We start from the raw sequence: 24,785 nt of genomic DNA, 5'->3' as shown, positions 1-24,785 counted from the left end.
AATAATGCTGAAGGAAATTAAAGAAGATCTAAATAGATGTAAAGACATCCTGTGTTCATGGATTAAAAGACATTTTTAAGATGGCAATACTCCCCAAATTTATTCCCTATCAAAATTCCAACAGCCTTTTTTGCAGAAACAGAAAAACTGATTTTCTAAAAGAAAAAAGAAAGATATTAAAAAGCAAATAAAATATCAACTAGAACTCATTTTTTTAGAAGGTGATTTGTCAGCTCTCCCTGGGCTCAGATGTAGTTTGCGGTGACATGGCTAAACGCACCAAGAAGGTCAGAATCTTGGGTAAATACGGGACCTGTTACGATGCCTCCCTCAGGAAAATGGTGAAGAAGACTGAAATAAACCACCATGCCAAGTACCCTTGCTCCTCCTGTGGCAAAACCAAGATGAAACGACGAGCTGTGAGGCTCCGGCATCGTGGCTCCTGCATGAAAACCGTTAACTGGTGGTGCCTGGACCTACAGCACCGCTTCTGCCATCACAGCAAACTGAAGGAGTTGAAAGACCAGTAGAAGCTCCACCATTTGAAATACTGCTAGCCTATAATAAATGGATTAATTCATATAACAAAATCACTTTGGCCTGTTGCTAAATGTATTAGTTAGATCTTCCAATTTTTGTTGCATTAATTCTCAAAAGACTTGGAAATTAAAAATCCTTCTAATTTTTATTGAAAAAATAAATAAAAGGTGATTTTCATTAGTTAGATCTTCCAATTTTTGTTGCATTAATTCTCAAAAGACTTGGAAATTAAAAATCCTTCTAATTTTTATTGAAAAAATAAATAAAAGGTGATTTTCAATTTTTTTTTTTAAGATTTTATTTATTTGACAGAGAGAGAGACAGCGAAAGAGGGAACACAAGCAGCGGGAGTGGGAGAGGGAGAAGCAGGCTTCCCGCCAAGCAGGGAGCCCGATGCAGGGCTCGATCCCATGACCCTGCGATCATGACCTGAGCTGAAGGCAGACGCTTAATGACTGAGCCACCCAGGCGCCCCAAAAGGTGATTTTCAATTTATACAGAGTTGTAAGGGGACCCAAAAAATCAAAATATTGAAAAAGAACAAACTTCTCAAAAAGGATCATAAATCGAAACAGCTAGAAGCTAATGCATTAGAAGACAATATGATAACACCACAACTGACTATTAAAATTACAGCTTTTGGGGGCGCCTGGGTGGCTCAGTCGTTAAGCGTCTGCCTTTGGTTCAGGTCATGATCCCAGGGTCCTGGGATCAAGTTCCACATTGGGCTCCTTGCTCAGCAGGGAGTCTGCTTCTCCCTCTGCCCCTTCCCCTGCTCATGTTCTCTCTATCTCTCTCTCTCAAAATAAATAAAATCTTTAAAAAACAAATAAAATGAAATTACAGCTTTTGGTGTTGTTAGACTTAGACCATACCATATTTTGTAGTGAAGTGGGCAATCCCGAAAGGTAAGTGGGCTAAACAATATTTTCGTAGTATCTTCAGAGTTAACAAACACAATAAACAAGTCAAATAAATTTTTATTTTTAAAGTTATACATTTTCACTTCTGAAATTCAGCAATAAGAAATCATGTGACTTGCTTCCCATTATCAAACATAAATTTGCTACCTTTTTCATATATCCATCCATTCTAAATCAAACAAGTTTATACTTGGGTTTCTTAATACTTGGGTCACTTTTATTCAAAGCAATAAATCAATGACCCAATTGCCTTTTACAGTACTTGAGTATGTATCATTATGAATGCACAGGGACAAAAAAAAAAAAAAAAAGAATGCACAGGGACTAACCATATTCATAGAGCCTGGACACGTTGTAGAACCAACCCTACAATTCTAAGCTAGTCTAAGTGACTCAAAGGAAACCTAGAAATATACGTGGGTTTGTGGTCTCCCCAGGAATTCTATTCCTCATGTCGGAAGGGGAAAAACAATAGTCAAGACCCAGTAAGAGACCCAGAATGATGCAGTACCTCAACACACAAGGTCACAGTTTTTTAAATAAGTCTGGACATCTCTGGACATCTCTTAGTACACATGTATCCAGGGATGGCATCAACTAAGAAAAATGGCTTTGTATTACTTATTATACCATTTACTAGGATTAAAATTGCAGAAGACTGTCTGCATCTCTTAACTGAGTAGTAACATCAGAAACAGTCTCACTGGTCAAAAATATCAAGATAATCAAACTTAGATATCAACAACATCCAGGAACGCTTTTCAATGTGAGATTTATAATGTATGCAGAAGATTTAAACAGAAACAGAGAGAAGAGATCGTCTTTTGAAGGGTCATCACTCAATTCTATATTTTTATTTAAAAAACCATTCAATATTCACTATCACAATACCTAGTACATACTACTAATAGAAGCTTGTTGAAAGCTCAACTGGATGGATGGCTGAATGATCAAATAAACAAATTGAAGGAAAAAGAATGAATATCAAAATAAAGTTTAAAAATATTTGATACTCTCTGAAGACTTGCTTCTTCTCCATTTTAAAAAGCTACTCTAATTAGGGAAGAAATGTATGAGAAGTAACATGGCACAGTGGAAACAAGACAAGACTTGAACTCAGAAAGAACCAGATTTAACTCTTAGCCAAAACTCTTAGTGGCTTGTGTTGTGGAGCAAATTGCTTACTTTATCCAAGTCTTAGTTTTCTCCACCTATAAAATGGGGATTACAGTATCTACCTTACAAACACAATAAACCAGCAATTTTGGCACCTAGAACAAACTAAACAAAACCAGTTCTCCAATCAACTCTGTAATTCATAATGTAGCCCACAGATGGGTGTTACTAACAATGCTCGCCATCTGGTAGCTTCCTGTTTTAAATAATTATTCTTGCTAACTAGGTGCCAAGCTTCTAGAATCATTACATTAAATGTTTGCACTCTCTAAATTTTGGTGTCCTTAGACAAAGCCCAGTATGACCAGCCATAGCCCAGATTATAGGTTTGTTCTGAGGGTTAAAAATAATGTTAAGAAAAACCCCTTGTACAGTTACAGGCATATAACAGACAATAAATTATCGTTATTTAAATATTTTATTAATACCTTTATGTCATCCAATTGCCACTCTACATCCTCACAATTATTCTAATAAACCCACACTGAGAATATAGATTAATCATATCAGGCCACTGCAGAAATATATCAACAAGACAGAAGTGAAAGGATATGTACTGGAAATATTCTCTTCAAAGATTCGAGCTGATTCCTTCAATCTTGATTTTTGTATTTTCTGTCTTAAACACATAAAGACCTGATGACTTAGAAGAGTAGAAGGTACCTCAATTTCAAGAGCCATTCCTAGACTGAGGAAATATGTTAAGTGTCAGGTTCAAAAGGAGAATTCAAAGTTACCACTATCAGGGTATGCTTCTTCTCTGCTGGATGGGCAAATAGAACTGCTGCTATTGTGTTCTGCCTCTAGTCTCAGCTGTGCAAATACCAGTTAAGTAAGAAAAACATTAAGCCATCTTTATCAGATCTACAAACAACCCAGATAAACTCCTTTAGGATGAATAGTTTAGCTAGAATGAATAATTAGTACTTAGAGTAACAAAATTTGCCAAATCATAAGAACCCTGTATAAAGCACTCCTACTTAGCTCTGAAAAATCATTTTTGCTGGATTATCAGATATCTAAAAATAATGATTTTATTATAAAGCATTATCAAACCAAACCAAGAGCACAGACAACAATTCTGTTTTCCTCTTTTTCCCCACAGGCAACCATTCTTACAGCAAGAGTTAAATTAAAATGATGCAGAGGTATTGCTGGTTACAGTGATGTTTCAATAACAGCTTTACTACACTAAAACAAATTTTCCCTAAGAAAACATCTCTTCTACTCATAAATGTCAAGTCAGCTCACAAGCTAGAGCCCCCAGTTTCCCCACAAATTAAAGAATAAATCCATCATACTCAACATTAGACTCAATGGTGATTAACGGAAAGCTTTTCCTCTAAGATGAGAAACAAGACGATGATGCCCATTCTCACCACTTGATTCAACATAGTACTAGAAGTCCTTGTCAGAGCAATCGGACAAGAAAAAGAAATAAAAGGCATCCAAATAAGAAAGGAAGAAGTAAAACTGTCTCTATTTGCAGATAGCATGATATTATATAGAGAAAACCCTAAAGACTCCACCAAAAGACTATTGGAATAACAGATGAAATCTGTTACAAATCATTAATAAAAGAAACTGAAGACAAAAATAAATGGAAAGATATTCCATGCTCATGGATTGAAAGAATTAATATTGTTAAAATGTCCATACTACCCAATGTAATCTATAGATTCAATGCAATCCCTATCAAAATTCCAATGACATTTTTCACATTAAGTAGAAAAAAAATCCTAAAATTTGTATGGAACCATAAAAGACCTCAAATAGCCAAAGCAACCCTCTGAATAAAGAACAAAGCTGGAGGCATCATATTTCCTGATTTCAAACTATATTACAAAGCTACAAAACAGTATGGTATTGGACACATAGATCAAAGGGATAAGATAGAGAGCAAAGAAATAAAACCACATATATACAGTCAATTAATTTATGACAAAGGAACCAAAAATATACACTAGGGAAAGAACAGTCTCTTCAATAAATGGTATTGACAAATATAAACAGCTACATGCAGGGGAAAAAAAAAAAAAAACACTAAACCCCTATCTCACACCATACACAAAAATTAACTCAACATAGATTAAAGACCTGAACATAAGACCTGAAACCATAAAATCCTAGGAAAACAAACAGGGCGGTAAGTTTTCTTGGCATGAAAGCAAAGGGAGCAAAAGCAAAAATAAACAAGTGGAACTACATCAAACTATAAAGCTTCTGCACAGCAAAGGAAACTATCAACAAAATGAAAAGGCAATCTACCAAATGGTAAAAAATATTTGCAAATCATATATCTGATAAGAGGCTAATCTCCAAAATATCCAAAATATATAAAGAACACATAATCTAATATCAAAAAACCCCTAAACAATTTGATTAAAAAATGAGCAAGGAATTGAAAAATTATTTTCTCAAGACATAAAAATGCCAAACAGGTACATGAAAAGGTACTTAACATCACTCATCATTGGGGAACTCCAAATCAAAACCACAATTAGATTTACCTCACACATGTCAGAATGTCTATCACCAAAAAGATAACAGATAACAAGTGTTTGCTAGGATGTGGAGAAAAGAGAACTCTTATACAGTGCTGGTGGGAATGTAAATTGGGGCAGCCTCTATAAAAGACAGTATGAAGGCTCCTTAAAAAATTAAAAAATAGAACTACCCTATGATCCAGCAATTCCATTTCTAGGTATACATCTGAAGGAAACAAAATCGTTATCTCAAAGAGGTATCTGTACCCTCATGTTCATTGCAGCATTATTTACAATAGTCAAGACATGAAAACAACCTAAGTACCCACTGATGATTGAATGGATAAAGAAAATGTGATAATAGTATATGTACATACACACACACACACACACATGAATATTATTAGGGATAAAATAGAAGGAAATCCTGCCATCAGTGACATGAATGGACCTTGAGGTCATTACTCTAAGTAAAATACATCAGACAGAGAAACAAATACTAAATGATCTCACTTATGTGTAGAATCTTAAAAAGAACCAAACTCATAGAAGAGATTGGTGGTTACCAGAGACAGGGGTAAGGGGTGGGTAAAGTAGGTGAAGGCAGTCAAAAGGTATGAACTTCCATTTATAAGATTAATGAGTTCTGTGGATATAATATACAACATGGGGACTATAGTTTCTAAAATACTGTATCATAGGGCGCCTGGGTGGCTCAGTTGGTTAAACAACTGCCTTCGGCTCAGGTCATGATCCTGGAGTCCCGGGATCGAGCCCCGCATTGGGCTCCCTGCTCAGCAGGGAGTCTGCTTCTCCCTCTGACCCTCCCCCCTCTTGTGCTCTCTTTCATTCTCTTTCAAATAAATAAATAAAATCTTTAAAAAAATAAAATAAAATAAAATACCATATCATATATTTGAAAGTTGATAAAAGAGTAGATCTTAAAAGCTCTCATCACAAGAAAAAAAAAAGACATAACTATGTGAGGGGAAGGATGTTAACTAAACTTATTATGGTAATCATTTCACTTCAGATACATGTATCAAATCATGTTGCACCTTTAGTACAATGTTATATGTCAATTATATCTTAATAAAACTGGGGGGGGGATTTTTTTTTAAACCAATAATTGTCCATACGTCTGTTAGGTGGTGACTGGTACACTTTTAAATACCAACCAAAAGCACTGCCTTGACATTACATTTGACACATAGTTAAAAGTATAACCATAAGGACTGAAACAAAGGTTATTTTACATATTGGTTAAAAATTAGAATTCTGTGATTATGGTTCCCACAGTTTATATGAAAAAAATCGATCACATTATGAATAAACAATAAAAGGCTAAAAGCAATTAGGCAAGTATAATTTTTTGGATTTGATGGCACATCAACAACAAAAACCAATCCATGGCAGGAATGGATATTGTAGTTTCAGAAAGACAGGCATATGTTAAATGGGAAAAACAAGTTTAAATGGTAACATTCCTTGAGATAGAGGTCTAGTAGATTTGGTATCAAGTTCTAGTGAGAAATAATTCACCATTATATCACAAAGTAACTAACTAAATGGTATTATTCTGTTATTTCTGATATGCATCCATAATTCTCATTTTGAAGTAAAGATTTTTATTTTTCTGGTGCCATCAAGTGGTAACATTATGAAGTGCTCTAAGTTTAAAAGCAAATAACTTTTAGGAAAATATCACACTGATGTATCTATGTCAATTAAACACTAGTGATTTTTTAGCACAAAATCATCTAAAAAGAAAAGGGAAAATATCAGAGCTAACTGCAACTCATCCCGATCTTAAATTCCCAACCCAAAATGAGAGTTAAGACAAAGAAGAAAAATGTGTAGATCTTTAAAGACCAGAATGCTCTACTGGCAAACAAAAAACCCTAATTAACTATGACACTACTTGAGAAACAAAAATTTGTATCAAAATGACGTTATCAGTCAAACCATGAGAAATGCTCCCTCCGGAAACTCCATTAACAGGGCATTACTGCCCTGTAATTATTTTTAGAATTTTTAGAATTATTTTTAAGGTAAAAGCCCGAATTTTTTGGACAAAGAGATTAAGAGAGAAGACTACAGCAAAAACATCTGACAAGCTAGAAAACAGATGGATGAATGGTTATTGACTTCAGAAGTTCAAGAAAGCTGCCTGACTTAAATGACACTGTAAATCTCTCCAAAAGTTTGAGAACTGGTAGCACTGGGTAGCTGTGAAAATCAGAGTAAGGGCTAAAAACAAGAGAATTAGTCAAAATTCTGGTTAAAAACCACGAATGCCTACACCCACTCCCTCTTCAGCCCATGCAGGCAAGCATCCATCTTATACCACATTAGAAGACTCAAAGTTCACACTCTAAGAAAAAAGAAAACTCTGGACAGAACACCAAGCACAGTGAGGGGGAAATACTGTAGTAAAAAAGTGTCAGTGCTACAGGAGACCACGGTCATGTGAATGGCACTAACAAGTCAAAGGTCACAGAACAACAGTAAAAATGACGATTTTCTGGAAAGCAAACCACTGGAAGAAGGTCCTACCAGCCTTTGATTATTGTGTCCAGAGAGTCAAGTAACTAACTACAGTATGCTTCACACTCTTTCTATAAGGAAAAGACAAATGACTGAAACAAAAATCTGATGCTTAAAAAAAAGGTAAGTCCTACTTACAGACATTCAGAACCATTCAACTCCCACAACACCCCAGTAATTAGCTGAGAATTTATGACAATTAACAAAGAACAGAATAGTAGGCAAATCAAGAATCTTTACATTTCATCTCCTCTCTTCAGGCCAGCAAGAATAAATGCACTAAAGAATCTCTGCAAATACTTCTGAGAGAGGTGAAGGCTGGTGAACACTAGCCATGTCAGAAAAAAACAGATTATTATTCATCAAGAGACATGGAGATTTGATTTTTTTAAAACCTGTTGTTGGTTAATTGATCAAAGTAGAGAGTTAAGCAGCTCCGATACTGCGTTCCATTCATGTAACTGAAAGTATAAACCTGAATGTAGGTTTTTTGTTTTTGTTTTTTTTTTTTTTGAGAGAGAGAGAGAGAGAATGCACATGAGCAGGGCAAGGGGCAGGGGAGAGGGAGAGAGAGAATCCTAAGCAGGCTCAAAGCCCACACCCAGCACAAAGCCTGATGCGGGGCTCAATTTCACTACCCTGAGATCATGACCTGAGCCGAAATCAAGAGTCAAATGCTTAACTGACTGAGCCACCCAGGTGCCCCCCCAAATGTAGGTCATTTAATCTTCAGTAATTTCTCATGTTCAGTCTTGTTTTTACAGAGGGCTATACACAAGGTATAGTTATATAGATGCACTTTTCTTTCCAGACACCAACATAAAAACATTCCAAAACATATTAATACTGATAAAATTGTACCTTGAACACCTTCTAGGAGTAAATCAACTCCCTTCCTATAAAAATTGGAAGCGGCTTCATAGTCATCTTCTTCTTCCTTTTTTAAAGCCAGCTTTATTAATTCTCCTGCTTTCTCCAAATAATCTCTCTTGCCAAGCTTGGATTTTAAACTGCCAGGAAAGAGGCTGCGACTTTCCCGTTCTTCTTCTGGTTTGTTCTGTTCGCTGTCAGAAGCAACAGCCCCTAGTGCTGAAGGATCCGAAGACAGACTGAGACCAAAAGTTCTAATGGGAGAATTTTGATTGGAAGCCATTCCATCATCTAACTCAGCAAGAGAATCCACGTCAACAGTAAGAGATATCAGATCACTGTCGCTGGAGAAACCTAGAAATATGATCACAATAGTAAATAGATATTAAATTAAGAATCAGCCAAAAAGAATACAAATCATGCTGACTATTCATTTGTTCATACTATCCAAGTTGATTAGGATAGTATGTCCTAATGTCATTGCCTGATAGAGATCGGTGCCTGGCAATTTGTTTCTGCTTACTTCACTCATTTCTGCACTCAATGTAAGCTCTAGAAGCCAATCTCCTTCGCCTTAATTATCACACTAAAACTGAAGGCAAGTCTTTATCTAGCCTTGTTGTCAAAAAGAAGAGCCTTTACCACAAGATCTTGTAACATCATCATTATGATAAAAGGAAAAGAATAAGAGCTTCAGGGTAAGACAAAAACAAGTGCTTGGATCTCAGCTCTTAAAACTTATTATGTGACCAAAAGCGAGTCACTTAATAATATTACTTATTATGCAGGATTTTAAATGAGGAACAGAGTTAATGCATATAAAGCACAATAGACTTACCATTCAATTACAACTATTATAGCAATTATATAATCATTATTTAATTATCATACAACGTACCTTCACAGAGGTGTGCTTTTAGATAATCATCCATATCTGGAAAATGTATGCCATTTAGTTGTGTTTTTTTTTTAAAGGACTAAATTTTTAGATACCTTTGTTTCAATCCCTTCCACAAGCTTTTGGAGAGAGCTTTGGTATATATTCGCCTCTTAGTTTTCTGACAGAAAATGAATGAACAGGTGGTACTGAAATAATCAGCAATGAAAATTCTTTCTCACATTTCATAGAACTGACTTCATGGTAAATGAGCATGAGGTCTTAGGATCTCCCTTTACATTCTTAAAATAATTGAGAGCCTCAAAAAACTTTTGTTTTTGTGGATTATACCTGTAAATGTTTACCAATCTTAGTATTTAAATAGACTAAAAATGTTTTTAAACACTAAAACCCATTACATGTTAACATAATTTTTATTAAAAATAACTATATTCTTGGGGTGTCTCAGTGGCTCAGTTGGTTAAGCATCTGCCTTCAGCTGAGGTCATGACCTCCAGGTCCTGGGATAGAGCCCCACTTCGGGCTCCCTGCTTAGCAGGGGACCCTGCTTCTCCCTCTCCCTCTACCCCCCGCTGGCTCCCGCGCTCTCACTCTCTCTCTCTCTCTCAAATGAATAAATAAATAAAATCTTTCAAAAAAAAAAAACTATATTCTCCAAAACAAAAAAGTATTGAGTGAGAGGGTTGACACTGTTTCAAATTTTTACAAATCTTTTTAACAGGAGGTGACTAGATTCTCATATCTGATCCTGCACTCAATCTGTTGTCATGTTGTTTTGGTTGAAAGATTTGAGGAAAATCTGACATAGATAGGAATGAAAATGGGGTGAATATTTTAGTAGCCTTTTCGAATATTTATGGATATTATTTTTTGATACTACACCAAAACTTGACAAGTGGTAGTTTCTTAAAGCTTTGTTGCCATGTAGAATATAAATTCCTACCAGTGAAATTTCTGTTTCTGTCACATTCAAATACATCGGTCTGTCTTGCACACTGAATGGCTCTTTTATCCATGCCTGAGCTTGTAACATCACACACTGGACATTTTGAAAGTACTGGTTCCCTGAGTTATAAAGATCTTCCAAATACTGACAAATTTCATTATTACAATATCCCCCTCCAAAATCACATTTGTTACTATCATCATCAATCTCATCAGAATATTTTCTTTAGATACTGGGAAACTGTCAAGCTCAAAGCAGATATGAGTTCTCCAAAATTCAGGCATCTGGCTGGCTCAGTTGGTAGAGCTTGTGACTCTTGATCTCAGGGTCCTGAGTTTGAACCCCATGCTGGGTGTAAAGATTAAAAACAAAAACAAAAACAAAAAAACAAGTTCTCCAAAATTCGAATTTGGAATTGAAAACTCACATTTTATCATTGGCAACAAATACTGTCAGTTGTTTTCCCTAAAGTGTCAGCTCACTTCATTTGCTTTTGAAAAAATATTTGCCAAATACCCTTCTGAATAATGACAGTTTGTCTGTCAGAGGTTCTTTCAAGCACAAATGATGTCCCAAGAGAAAAGCAGCTAGTTCATGGCTCAAACAAGTGCTTTTCCTCCAGACAACCATAGCAATTCAATATGCAGAAGTGTTTTATGTATACTTCCATTTTATCACACAGAATATCAAGAAGACATGTACCCAAAGGTTGAGAGTTGATAAAAATTAATAGTTTTTACTGCTTTATCAAAGGCATTTTTAGGCAACATTAGCACTGGCATTAATGCATGTGCAATGATTCCTGTTACAGTCTGCTCCCTGTCCTGCTTCATGCTCAGGCACAACAGTTTTACCTACCATTGCTTTTGCATCATCAGTGCAAATGTCAACACAGTGAAAAAGGCAAACAATTTCCTAGACTATATAAAAACAGTTTCTGCCTTGGGGACCCCCTAAAAAGATCTCCGGAATACCCAGGCATCTGAAGACCATACTCTGAGAGCCACCGCTCTCTATCATTCAATAAGATTGACAATAAGATTGACAGCTATGTAAAAATTAAGTTTGGGAACAACTATGTGATCTGTATCACCACTGAATACTGACTCTCAAGTTTCTCAGGAAAGAAAATATATTGAAAAGAAAATTATTTCCTCAGGATCATATATAAAGCCAAACTTTAAGGTGGGTTAGAGTATACAATTCTAGGTCAGGGATCAGCAAACTTTTCTTCTGAGGACTAGAGAGTGACTATTTTAGGCTTTGTGGGCCACATGATCTATGTCACAACTAATCAACTCTGCTATTGTAATACAAAAACAAGCAGCCACAGATAATATGTAAATGAATAAGAACAGTTGTGTTCCAGTAACACTTTATTTATGGATGCTGAAATTTGAATTCCATATAATTTTCACATGCCACAAAATAATATTCTTTTGAATTCTGTCAACATTTAAAATGTAAAAACCATTCTTAGCTAGTAGGTCATATAAAAACAGGTGGCAGGTCGGATTTGGCCCACAGGCCACAGTTTGTCAACCCTTATTATAGACTCAAATTGCTTACTTCATATCAAATAAAATAAGTTAGGGTAAAAACATGTTACTGGCAGCTAAACTCAAATTTCAAATCAGCTTCAGACACTACTTTGGCACGCTGTCAACATATCCTGTCTTGAGGGGTTTTTCTCAAATCCTTAGAATGCCCATAAAGAACTCACTTTGTTCCCTAAAAGCAAAAGACTTCATTAAATCCACAATCTGAGATGAGATTCACTGGACCTAGTGGAAATCTTTTCAATCTCTGACATTTCAACTGTACAGACAGCACTTCAAAATCAAAATCTTTTATAGCAGTCTATAAAATTATTTATCCACTCTTCTGAGAAATATACAAACTTTAGATTTTTTTAATTGATCTAAAAATATTTTCTATATTTCAATGCACATTTATTTCCTTAAAGGGGGCCTTATATAACCTAGTCCATTGATATTAATAAACAAATAGACAAAGTTTAAAAAAGAAGTTCTGATTTATACAGCTAATCATAAAAGAAAGGAAATGCTGCTATAGATCTTTTGTCTGCTCTCTGGTGTCTTGTCACTGTAACCTTCACATCATCTATCACATTGTACTGTTTCATGTTTTGCCTGATTTTCCTTTCTAACACGAACAATAATACCAAAGGGCAAAGGGGTAAAATTATGTGTACTCAGTTTCTTGGCTTTTGACCACAAAAATCTAGTGACATAGTCTTATTTCCTCTCTTACCTTTCTAATCGTATTTTGTTAGCAAAGGAAATCATGATTAAATAAAATTACATCAGAAGAGTAAGACCATCAAAATACCTAGGAATAAGGTCAGATAATGAAACAAAGAAATAATAATAACATCCAAATTGTTTCCTTTTCAAATTGTACCTAATTCTAAATGAAGAATCTTTCAAAGTGAGCAAACAAAAGAAAAAGTAGCAGGTTAGGATAAGGAATTTTTCTAGTCCAACTATGAGAAGCAAAGGAAAGCAAAAAGACTTCTGACTCAACCTTTTTGGAGGACAATTTGGCAATACATATCAGATGCAAAAAATGCCTATATCTTTGATTCAGCAATTTATATCAAAAACAATCAGAGATATGACAAAAGATCTATACATGACAATATCCATCGCAAAAATTGGTGAAAATTTGGAAATAATAAATTCCTAACAATTGGATATTACGGTACATCCCTTTGAGAAAATATTATGCAGCTACTAAAAATTATGTTAAGCAAATGCTTAATGCTAAAGTGTTCATTATCTATTATGCAAAAACGACAAACTGTAAAGCAGTATATAATATACTGTAATTCTAGTTTTAAAACAAAAACACAGGAAAAAAAGGCTAGAGAAGTGTATTAAACATTGACAGCAATTTTCCCTGTATGGTGGGAATACAGGTGACTCTTACCACATTCCTTTATGTGAATGGCAAGCTCTTAAGCCTTGGTACCTGACGGATATCAAAGGAAATGCAGCAAGGGCTAAAACTGGGAATTTGTTTGTGAATAAATCTATGTTATATAAACATAATTTATGAAATATAGGCCCGTAAGAATCATCCAGCAGCCAGTGCCAAGAATTCCTAACTTAGGAGAGAAGACAGAAGTGATTATAGACAGATCCGTTTGAGGCAGACTAACCCTTGACACTTCTTCCTTGCCTATCTTCTTCCTTTAATTCTCCTCTTAAGATGCACCCTACCAGATCTGAAAAGCCTAACTCTATCATATCGCAACCATACACTGCAACTAGTTGTCTTCTAGTACTCTCTGAAATCTTTCCCTTCTGCATTTAAGCAATTTCTAAATCCCCTTCTTCTCAATGAAGTATTCCCCAACCAACTCGAGAACACTCCCCTTTCAGCACCACAGCAACAAACCATTAACACACACACACTCAGTACCTAGTCTTTTCGCCTTATATCCTTAATACATCTACTTAATAAAGTGCTTGCTCAATTCCTTGAAATCACGGTCCTGTCATTCAACCTGTTTTATATAAAGCTCCATATAAATATCACATCAAGTGGAAACTAGCTTCTAAAACCCAGAAAGAAAGTTAATAAGGTACAGAGAGCAGCCAACAAGTAAGAGGTTCTCAGTTAGGTGAGTAGGAAGAACATTGTGGATAAGGCAGGGCAACAATTGACAAGTCAGAGACTCTTTGTCAAAAGTTAAACCAACCTGAAGTCAATCCATGTTTAAAGGGGCCCTCTAGAGCCATCATGAGAGTAAAAGGTACATGCTTCACCAACACCATCAAGACAAAAACCTCAGCCTTTTGGGGAAGAGATGGGAGGGGGAAGAGTCAAAGGTTCTATGAAAGCGTTCTGCCTCCAGGTTCATATCACAGAGATTCAAGTCTCAGGGCTATTAGAGGGCCCCAGGTGACCAGTTAAAAAGCAGCTACAGACATGAGGGGTTTCTATAGCATCCCAGTTCACCTACCTACCCTCACCTTCTGTGCTTTGAACTGCTCAGAGTAGGGCAGTCTAGTGAAATCTGTCTAGGACACCACCTCTGAAAGACAGGCACCAGGGGAAAAGGTGGAGTTGCTATAGAATAAATCTTTATACTATAAACTATCAGAAATCTGTATTTGAAGACCATCTGCAAAAAGAGATCAGTTTCCTTTAGAACAACAGGTGGTCTCTCATGGTCAACTATATATAAAATACATGGCCTCATTATTATTAGCTGATAGCTTTCACTGAGCACTGAGGTTCAGTCAACGAAAGGGAATTTCTACTTTTCCTAGTAGCAATGACTCATGCTTCACACACAAAGCAAAATATCTAGCCAGCAGAACAAAGGTCACCCTGAGATAGAAGACATACATATCAATCTCCATTAAGAAACAAGCCCTTATTAATATGATTTTAGGCGAATACCTAAATCTAAAACTTGATACTAATTAAGACTCTCGTACTCGATTACCAACGTATCATTTAGAAATAGCTACTGTTACGAAAAAGTACCATTCCTTTGATGTTTCACATTTTTATAATGTCCTGGAGACAAGTCTTTGCTTCACCCTTGAAAATTTCTGAAAAGAGCACCAGTATATTCACTGCATTATTTGGTGAAAAACTGAATAACCTCGGAAAACGACACATCAATCAAAATTACAACCCTAATACTGTTATCTTACCATGAACAACAAAGATCTATGAGTTGGCTTCCCTTTCTACCTAATGAACTTCTTATGTTGCTACTCTCCATAATCTTCTCTGCAAATCAAACCTGCTATTAGCACACAAGTAGCTCACGCTGAGCTTTTTATACCAAATATGTATTCTCACTGCCTCCTTCTCCATAAAATTAAATCTCTTCTTTCAACACATGCTTCTATAATTGCTGCTGACCCTACCTAGAATACCTGGACTGCCTTAGGCACATGGCTTTACTTCTCTGAAATTCCAATTTTTAACTGGGGAATAAGGAATTTATCTATATCATTCTTAATGTTCCTTTTACTCTAAAACACCTCCCATGACATAGCATGAATTTTTTTTATCTTCCCCACCCAACTCCTAAACTCCTAATAGCTAACATTAACCTCAATGGCCCTAGGGTTTTTAAGAGTCAATATTTATAATATGTTATCACTTGTTTTACATGCACACATACAATGACACATTCTCATTTGTGTTTTTCTTGAGAATAATGATCTATTCTTTTTTCCCTATTTATTCTAAGCTCCCGCACCAAAGAAAATTCAACGAATAAAGGGGAATGAATAACATTAAGTAGATAAGCACTTAAGAGAAAAAGGAACTTCAAAGTGAATAAACCTACTCTCATAATACAGGAGGGCCTAGAATAATCCCAGTAACAAGATTTAGAGTTCTCCTGGTGCCACCTAGTGGACATTTGCACTAAATTCTACTTTAAATTACTTTTAATCAGGCTTTCTATATTTCGTCATTTTACACCACCTCTATGCAGTTCTAAAGCAAACTTTAAGTTTGAAAAACAGATTTAGGCTATTAAGTAGCCAATCAAGTGAAGAATATTCCTTTTTAAAATGATCCTGCCTCAGAGAACTGACTTTAAATCAACTAAATGAAAATAGCACAAATAATAAAAAGAAAAATATAATAATAATAAATGGTACACTGACACAGAAGACTTTCTTCAAACTTAAATAACTATTCACCCTTCCAATGAGTCTCCCCTAACGGTTTAAAACTAATCAACATTATTCAATTTAATACAGTTTAACTCTAATCTTCAGGCTTTATTTTTTTTAATCTTCAATGCTTTAATGGAAAGAATTATCACCCCGCCATCAAATAAAAACACAAATCTTTGAACTGAAAGTGATTTTAGAGATCCCTTACATAGACCAGCAATGGATGCTAGTCTCCAAATGTACATCTCATTTACTCTAAAATAGAATTCAAGACAGCTTAATAGATCCTTTCTTATGTCTACAATAGCTACAATTGAACCCCAGGGAGCTCTTAACCCACAATTTACCACCAAAAAAAAAAGAAGAAGAAGGAGGAGGAGGAGGAGGAGGAGGAGGAGGAGGAGGAGGAGGAGGAAGGAAGAAGAAGATCCTACCCCAGGAGACATTTAAGAAAATTCACTCGTAAGATCTACATTTAAGAAGCTGATCTCTCAATTTGTATTTGTGGTTATGATCACCTAATTATTTTCTCTTATTTGGTGCATACACCTGGAAGATGTCCCTCCCATAACTGCAAGAAGAGGAAATGACACAGGTTACCAGATGAGAGTCTACCAACATCAAAGGCTCCAATATCAAGGCCAGCATGGCAGTAAAGCAACCTACACCCCTCAAACTGGCCAACAGATGAGAGAAACATGCCAAGAAGCTCAATTCCAATGCACCATTTTGGCCAGATTTCCACAAATGTCATACTAACTTCATAGCTAAGTTTAATCAAATGAAAAGATGCAAGTTTAAAAAGGAAATAAGATGTTAACAATCAAGTCACTCTTCTTTCATCTTTAAAAATACATACAGTTTAATTTCTCTGGACAAAGGAGATAAAGAGTAACCAACATTTCATTTTAAAAACATAAAACAATATTAACTTTTTATCTAAAAACCTACTGAATAATTTTATAATTATCAATTTCTTATTAGATAAAATATATTTACCAGTTAATCACCACATTATTGGTTCTATGAAACTTAAAGGGGTTTCCTCTATCCCATTACTATCAAATAATGATAATTAAAAAAAATTAATCCAGCTCTTTGTTTTCCTCAGAAAACTTCCCTTCAACGTAAATTAAGACCTGTTGATTGCATTTTTTATGGTACTAATAAAAATAATGATCACTTAGCCTCTACATCTGTTCTCTGAGAGGTGATATACCTACCATGTCATTCTTACTCTACTGAAGGACCTTGAAACAGGAGACTATATATTAAGATTTGCCCCTCTGGCTCATTTCACTGGCAAACTAAATCAGAAGTATGAAAAATGAATACACCTTTGAAACACCATTTAAAATACTACACTCAGAGGAGTTGTTATGGAGTGAATCACCTCCTCACATTTTGGCTCTAAATCCAAACCACAAGCACTTGCCACCACAATCCCTCTACAACCCTCCATTTCACTGTATACCTGTGGGGCTTGGCCGGCTGCCAGCTCTCCTGCCCTTTTGCTAGGAGAGGCCCTCTCCCTTGGCTGTCTCTGGGGTTTGCGGACCTTTTGGTAGGAAAGTCTATCTTCCACCACCCAGTATGCCAGACAATCTCATGATATTTAAAAGTCGTTTCCCCTCTTATATAACAATGAATTTACAAGCTGTCTGACACTCTGATCTGTATTTGTCAACAAGGTGTCTTTCAGCAGGATTAATTAGTCAGGCATAAAGGCTTTTAAAGGGAGGGGGTAAAAAAACATAAGCATGAACAGCCTTTCTAGTTCCACATTTTGCATTCGTCATGGATCACAGCGTGTTCCAGAGATTGTAATACAGTTGGAGAACTGAACAACTCTGCATGGAAAGGATAAAATGCCAGTATTACTTTTCGGTAGTATAAGTCTTTTCTGGGGTTATTAACAAAAAGGTTGCCCCCAATTTCTCTCATAAAAGCATATTCCTAAAAGATAAATCTTTCCAAGGAAAACTGATCTTTTCGGGGAGCCTGGGTGGCTCAGTCCATTAAGTGTCCTGCCTTTAGCTCAGGTCATGATCCCAGGGTGGTGGGATGGAGCCCTGCATTGGGCTCCCTGTTCAGCAGGGAGTCTGCTTCTCCCTCTCCCTCTACCTGCCACTCCCTACTGCTTGTGTGCGCGCTCTTTCTCTCTGTCAAATAAATAAATAAAATCTTAAAAAAAAGAAAGAAAACCCATCTTTTCGAAACTTCAAAGATAAACCCTGAAACAACTGCTTTAGGTAGAGCAGCCCACACCATCCGTCCCAGTGTGCCAGGGGGCAGTCCTGGTGTATGCGTGTGGTCTCGCTGTACTTATTAAAGCATCCTCTTTACTTCTCAGAAGTCTGTGTCCCACTTAGGACAATAAATTACAAACTCATCCTAGCTTTAGGTAATATATCCTTTTTGTTTACCACATTTTTACCACAGCCACATTTTTACCCTGAACAGCTTCCCATATTTTAGAACACCATCCCAAAAACACACATTCCTAATAATAATGCTCCGCCACTTCTCTTCCAGATGATAACAAAGGACAAAAGGCCTCTGTATCATTCTCATCCATGATGATCCTACACTAAAATAGGTTCCTGAGACACACATCTTCCACCATAGCTGACTCACAACTAGTTAAAAAAAAGCTTATTATAGATATCAAAAAAATATAGCCATCCCCGAGTCATGCAACCTTAGATTCCTGTAACAAAACACAAAAGGAGAGAAGCTAAAAAACATTCTACCATCTCCAAGAACTGTACTCCTCATTGAACACTCTCCTACAAATCTTTCTATTTGTTTACTACTGGATGTCACCAAATCAGCACATCTACAGGCAGAAGATACCCTCTCCTTCTCTCTCAGGAAAAGAGTATCTCTGAGGCAACAGCCAGATCGGGCTATCCCAGGTGGTTACCTTCCAAGGAAACCAGCTCTAAAAACAGAATCACATTGGGATCCCAAGCAGGGACTAGATGTTTCAAAGCCTGGCAAGGATCTGCAGATCAAAACAGGTTACAAAGAACAGGTATTTGGATTGTAGAGTAAAATTACTGTCAGCAGTGTTTTCCTATGACCCTGGCTGATTCAGTACAGAGTCAAAGATACTGAGGACCTAATGGAAATCCCTGGGTCTAAGGTTCCCATACATTACACAAAACACTAATGAATGGACTTTGTTTTTAAGTCAATGGGAGCCACTATGAAAAACAAGAAGAGCTAATGTGGCGGCAACAAAAGAAAAACAAATTTTATGAGGCTGATATGCTACCTACTGCACTAACAAGGCACTTGAAAAACAAATTTTAAATGCTTCAGCCTACACAATGGATGGGAACTTGCGGCTCCTACCAAATTAAGATGGGAATTTACTGCAATAAATCTATATCAATGAGTCTGTTGATATATGACATCAGTACATACCCCTATTAAAAGATCACTGAAATGAGATTATGGCTACCTCCCATATTCAGCATCCTCCTCTACCATAAGCTGTTATCCATGAAAGCGATAAAGAAATATCTAGTCTATGATTTTACTTTTATATAAAACAAACCTAAGCCTCCTCAAACAAATCTAATTATCTATTTTTAAAGACCTTCCCTCCCTGTCCCCAAATCTCCTTTTCTTAATTCCAAAATCCCTGGAAGAAAACTAGCTAAGGAAATTTAAAGACAAAAATGTATGTATTTTAAATCTTCATAAAAATTCAAGGATGGCTTAACATAGGAATAAAACAAGAGATTAAGCATTCTTAAATTAAAGTGATTAAAATTTCAAAGACTGCTTTGGTTTAGACTCGTGTTATTATAAAACATACTAAAAACATTTAAACTGCCCCAGGTTTATTCTTTCTGGGAACATGACTAAACTTTTAAAGCCAGTCTTGAAATTAATTGTCTAAACGTCAGATGCTGCTAAACTTTAGCAAAATATTCTTAACGCTAGACAATACGAATTCTGAACATTCATTATACCACATTCCATCAAATCTAATATGCCATTAATTGTAGGATAAATCATTATTTTATATATCACACTAAGAAAGAAAAAAAGCTGTCAAGTAAATGTAAGATATCATCGACCCAGTATCATGTACCCAACATCAGTGATACTAAAATGTTAAGGAAAAAAGTATCTTAGAATTGGTGAAATACTCTCAAATTCCTATAGCCATCTATTCTTTCACAATTCAGATATGATTTATAGTCTGCAATCAAAACCATGAAATGAAAAAAATTCAAAATGTCCTACCTTCTGTACTACACTCAGGAAAGCTATCAACGAGGGAATCCGAATAAGCTTCAGCAGGACCAATCAATTCAGAACCATCATTAATTATTCCACCCTAAAAAGAGGAGAGTAATTGTGTTTCACTGTTAATAACAGTATTTTAAAAATGAATAATAAATGAACAAGAGTTACTCAACTGAGTATGTATAAGGATTACAGAAACTGCATCTGTTAAACTAGATAATAATTGCTTTTAAAAAAATCAATAGGAATATCAGTATTGATTCATCAATTGTAACAAACATACCACACCAATGCAAGGTGTTAATAATAGGGGGAATCTCTGTGAAGGGAAAAGGGGATATACAGGAAGACACTATATCCTCCTTTATTTTTTAAGATTTATTTATTTAAGAAAGGAGAGAGAGAGAGCGCACATGCACATACACACAGGGGGCAGGGGCAGAGGGAGAGAGAAACTTAAGCAGACTCTGCACTGAGCGCAGAGCCCGACATGGGGCTCGATCTCATGACCCTGAGATCATGACCTGAGCTGCAATCATGAGTTAGAAGCTTAACCAACTGTGCCACCCAAGTGCCCCTGAAAGCACTATACTTCTGCACAGTTTTTCTGTGAACTAAACTGCTCTAAAAAGTAATCTATTATTAAAATCTATTTTTAGCCTATTAACATTCAAAAGGAATATTATGTTTATAATATCATGTGGCTTCTTGTAAAAGCATATTTTTTTAAAAAATCTATCAAAAATACTCATTTAAAAAATGCAAGGAAAAAAAAAACCACCCACCAACTAAAGACTATTGCTTAGTATCCTTAGTGACTGGTCATTCTAATTAGTGATAAATGATGGGACTCCATTAGAAGTCATTTAATTTTATCAAATTAAAAACTACAATATATCACACAGAACCTCAGTGATTCCAGAAGTACCTTAAATCTGAAAAACACTTAGATATAATAATGTATGTAAAACTAACCAAATTTAAGATATTTGTATTATTTTTAATAAATATAAAATTGATTTCTCCATGTGACCATTATTTTAATTCTATATTTAGGTTTGCAAATTCAACCCCCAAAAGGCTGTTTTCTCTTACTCTATGTGCAACTAGAGAATGGTACTCATCAGGTAAGTGGTGGTGGTGTGATTTTGTGCTGTGGGTTCATGGACTGCTCCAATCATCGACATAAGGGCTTATAATCCTTAAATAATTATAACTAAAAGAATAGCTCTTCTGCTCCTTAACATCTTTCCTTCTACTTTCCTCCACCAGTAGTTCCATGCCTCCAAACACAATTCCAGGATAGCAAAACACAAGAGAAACGTAAGACCCCTATTTCCTCTCTCCTTCAGCACGAAGAACTCAACAACTGTCTTTACATAATCAAAACGTCTCCCTGTCCACTTATCTTTAAGAAAGAGAAATTTTTTTAAAAGATTTTATTTATTTATTCATGAGAGACAGAGAGAGAGAGAGAGGCAGAAGGAGAAGCAGGTTCCCAAGGAGCAGGGAGCCCGACGCGGGACTTAATCCCAGGACCCTGGGATCGTGACCTGAGCCGAAGGCAGATGCTTAACCATCTGAGCCACCCAGGCGCCCAAGAAAGAGAAATTTTAAATGGTCCCTCTCAAATTACCAACTTTTACTTCCCAGAGTGCTAAGTGAACTAAAACTTTAAAACAATTATTCTCTTTATTATTTTTTTTTTTAATCAGAGAGAGAGAGAATGTGCACAAGCAGGGGGAGTGGCAGGCAGAAGGAGACAGAGGCTCCCCACTGAGCAAGGAGTCTGATGCAGAACTTGATCCCAGGACCTCAGGATCAGGACCTGAGCAGGAAGGCAGTCACTTAACCATCTGAGCCACCCACAACTATTCTCTTTAGAGGCAAGAATCTATACTACTTTGTTCTATTTGTTTATTAAAATATTCAAATCAAAGTTTATATTTGAATTTTTCTCTAAAAAAGAAGAGTATCTATTTCAGACTAAGCCATCCAAACCAAATCTTAAGAAAAAATGCAAATATTCTTGAGAATTTTAATAGACAAATCTGATTTTATTTATAATCTCACTTAACAGAAAGTGCCTTTCAACTATTAACTACCTCTTCAACCATGAGGTGTGTGACTTTAAGTTACCTATCTATGAAATGGAAATATTATCTATAACTCACTAAGTTAGGACTAAAAGATTTCATACATATAGAGTGTTTAGAACAACATAAGCATCCAATAAATGTTTATTTGTTAATAATATTAGCTGATGTAAGATCTGTTTACAAGATAAAATAAAAACAAATACTAAAGAATGCAAAAAATGTCTTAGCTCAGAATCGCAGAGAAATTTTATTTACCTCATTTTTTTTTTAAGATTTTATTTATTTATTTCACAGAGAGAGACACAGCGAGAGAGGGAACACAAGCAGGGGGAGTGGGAGAGGGAGAAGCAGGCTTCCCGCTGAGCAGGGAGCCCAAGGCGGGGCTCGATCCCAGGACCCTGGGATCATGACCTGAGCCGAAGGCAGACGCTTAACGACTGAGCCACCCAGGCGCCCTTTATTTACCTAATTTAACAAATGATATTATACAAAATAATACAGACTAAATCTTTAATTAAACAAAATAATAAAAACTGTTCCATAGGAACTCGAGGGAAGTAATGGAAAAATATGCCACAATTCTATTTTAATCTCTATTAATTGCTATTTTGATCATTTTGATCTCTAGACCAAAAATATGAACCATTTGGTGTTCGTCACTACGCAGTAGACAGAAACTCTTATTACACAGCATCTCAAAGTTTTTTGTTATTGAAATGTCAGTCTGGAGGGTGAAAGGAGTTCAGGTATGATGGAATAAGTAAATTAGCAAATGCTCTCCCCAAAAGGCAATAACTAGAGAAAACTGTCAGGGACCATTTGAGGGCTCTGGAAGTTGACCAAAAACATAAAACAAATGAAGAAGTGGTTACCATAAAAACCACAGGTAAGAACTGTGGGAGTCTGTGGCATTCTTGCCTGGGGTTACTCCCACCTCCCAGCTGGGTTGCCATGGTAATTATACAAGGGCAAGGCAAGCTTTGAAATGCAGCAGATTCACTTGCAGAGGAGGCTGGCATGATTTGGACTGAAGCACAGAAGAAGTCCACCCCAAACAGTACTTTCAGTAATAGTAGCGATCCCAGTGCCAACACACAGTGGCTCAGCAAACACGAAGTTGTGGCAAGCAAAGGACCAGCATATCAGCCAGACATTTCGCAGGGAGATACAGAAAATACACAGCCATATGGGTTCTTAATATGCTCTCTACCCATCCATGCAGGAGAGACTAGAGAGAAATCAAGCTATCTACAAATCCCTGGCAAACCATGATGATGCACACACACAGAGGAAATCCAAGAGATCCTAGAGGAAAGCAAAAGCCAGGGCAAACTTAAAAACTGCTTGAATTTTGAAAATACACCAAGAATCATCAGCATGTGGAAGAAGCATATAATGGAACAAAGTGTTTAAATGCAAGCAAAGACCAATCACTGGCTGACGACTAACCTAGGCTGATACAGGACTAATCCCTAGGTAGTCAGGTTTAAAAATACAATAAAAATTAAAAATTGAGCAGAGATATCAGCAATCACTGCCCATTAAATAGACTCTACAGATTCAGTACAGACACTCTACTAAACACACTAACAAAACAATACTAACAACGCTCAGGGCAAAAATCAGAACTCCGATCTGCTATACCATCCAAAACTTCTAGTTTTCAACAAAAAAAATCATGAGACATACAAAGAAATAAGAAAGTGTGTGCTCCATACATGGGGGATGGGAAAGGGAAGCAATCAATAGGCACTAACTCTGAGGGGGCAAAGATACTGGACTTAAAAGGCCAAGACTTCAAAGCAGCTATTTATAAATATGTTAAATAATAGAAGGAAGTCGTGATTAAAGAATTTTTTTTTTAAAGATTTTATTTATTCATTTGACAGAGAGAGACACAGTGAGAGAAGGAACACAAGCAGGGAGAGTGGGAGAGGGAGAAGCAGGCTTCCCGCCGAGCAAGGAGCCCGATGTGGGGCTCAATCCCAGGACCCTGGGATCACGACCTGAGCCGAAGGCAGACGCTTAACGACTGAGCCACCCAGGCGCCCCGATTGAAGAATTTTTTAAAGTATGATGTCTATGACTCATGAAAGAGCAAATATAAATAAATACAAATTATAAAAAAGAATCAAATGAAACACTATTCGTAAGAGCCAAAAGTGGAGATAATTCAAATGTCTGTCAACTGATTCACAGATAAACCAAATGTGGCATATTCATATCCACCTAATGGAACATTACTTAGCCATAAAAAGGAATGAAGCACTGACACATGCTACAACATGGATGAACCTTGAAAACATTAAGCTAGGTGAAAGAAGCCAGATGCAAAAGGCCACATATTGTATGATTC

At 36.2% G+C, this 24,785-nt stretch overlaps 1 protein-coding gene across 4 annotated transcripts in view; it reads right to left on the bottom strand.

Annotated features, from left to right (window-relative positions):
- RPS6KC1 (ribosomal protein S6 kinase C1) overlaps positions 1 to 24,785 on the bottom strand; it is a 176,036-nt gene that overhangs the window by 110,069 nt on the left and 41,182 nt on the right. For 2 of the 4 annotated variants that reach the window (XM_088029087.1, XM_028125795.2), the window contains exons 5-6: positions 20,328 to 20,421; positions 8,534 to 8,896 (exon numbers count right to left, since the gene is read on the bottom strand). In XM_088029087.1, the coding sequence (XP_087885213.1) occupies positions 8,534 to 8,896; positions 20,328 to 20,421 (457 nt within the window). The remainder of the gene's footprint in view (positions 1 to 8,533; positions 8,897 to 20,327; positions 20,422 to 24,785) is intronic. The other 2 variants (XM_088029088.1, XM_028125796.2) reach the window with 1 other exon arrangement.

Source organism: Eumetopias jubatus, unplaced genomic scaffold, assembly GCF_037043125.1.
Source record: "Eumetopias jubatus isolate StellerSeaLion01/CBP00866 unplaced genomic scaffold, mEumJub1_p1.0 scaffold_12, whole genome shotgun sequence".
In the NCBI taxonomy this organism is placed as follows: Eukaryota; Metazoa; Chordata; class Mammalia; order Carnivora; family Otariidae; genus Eumetopias; species Eumetopias jubatus.
This window is presented reverse-complemented; position numbering and strand designations above follow the sequence as displayed.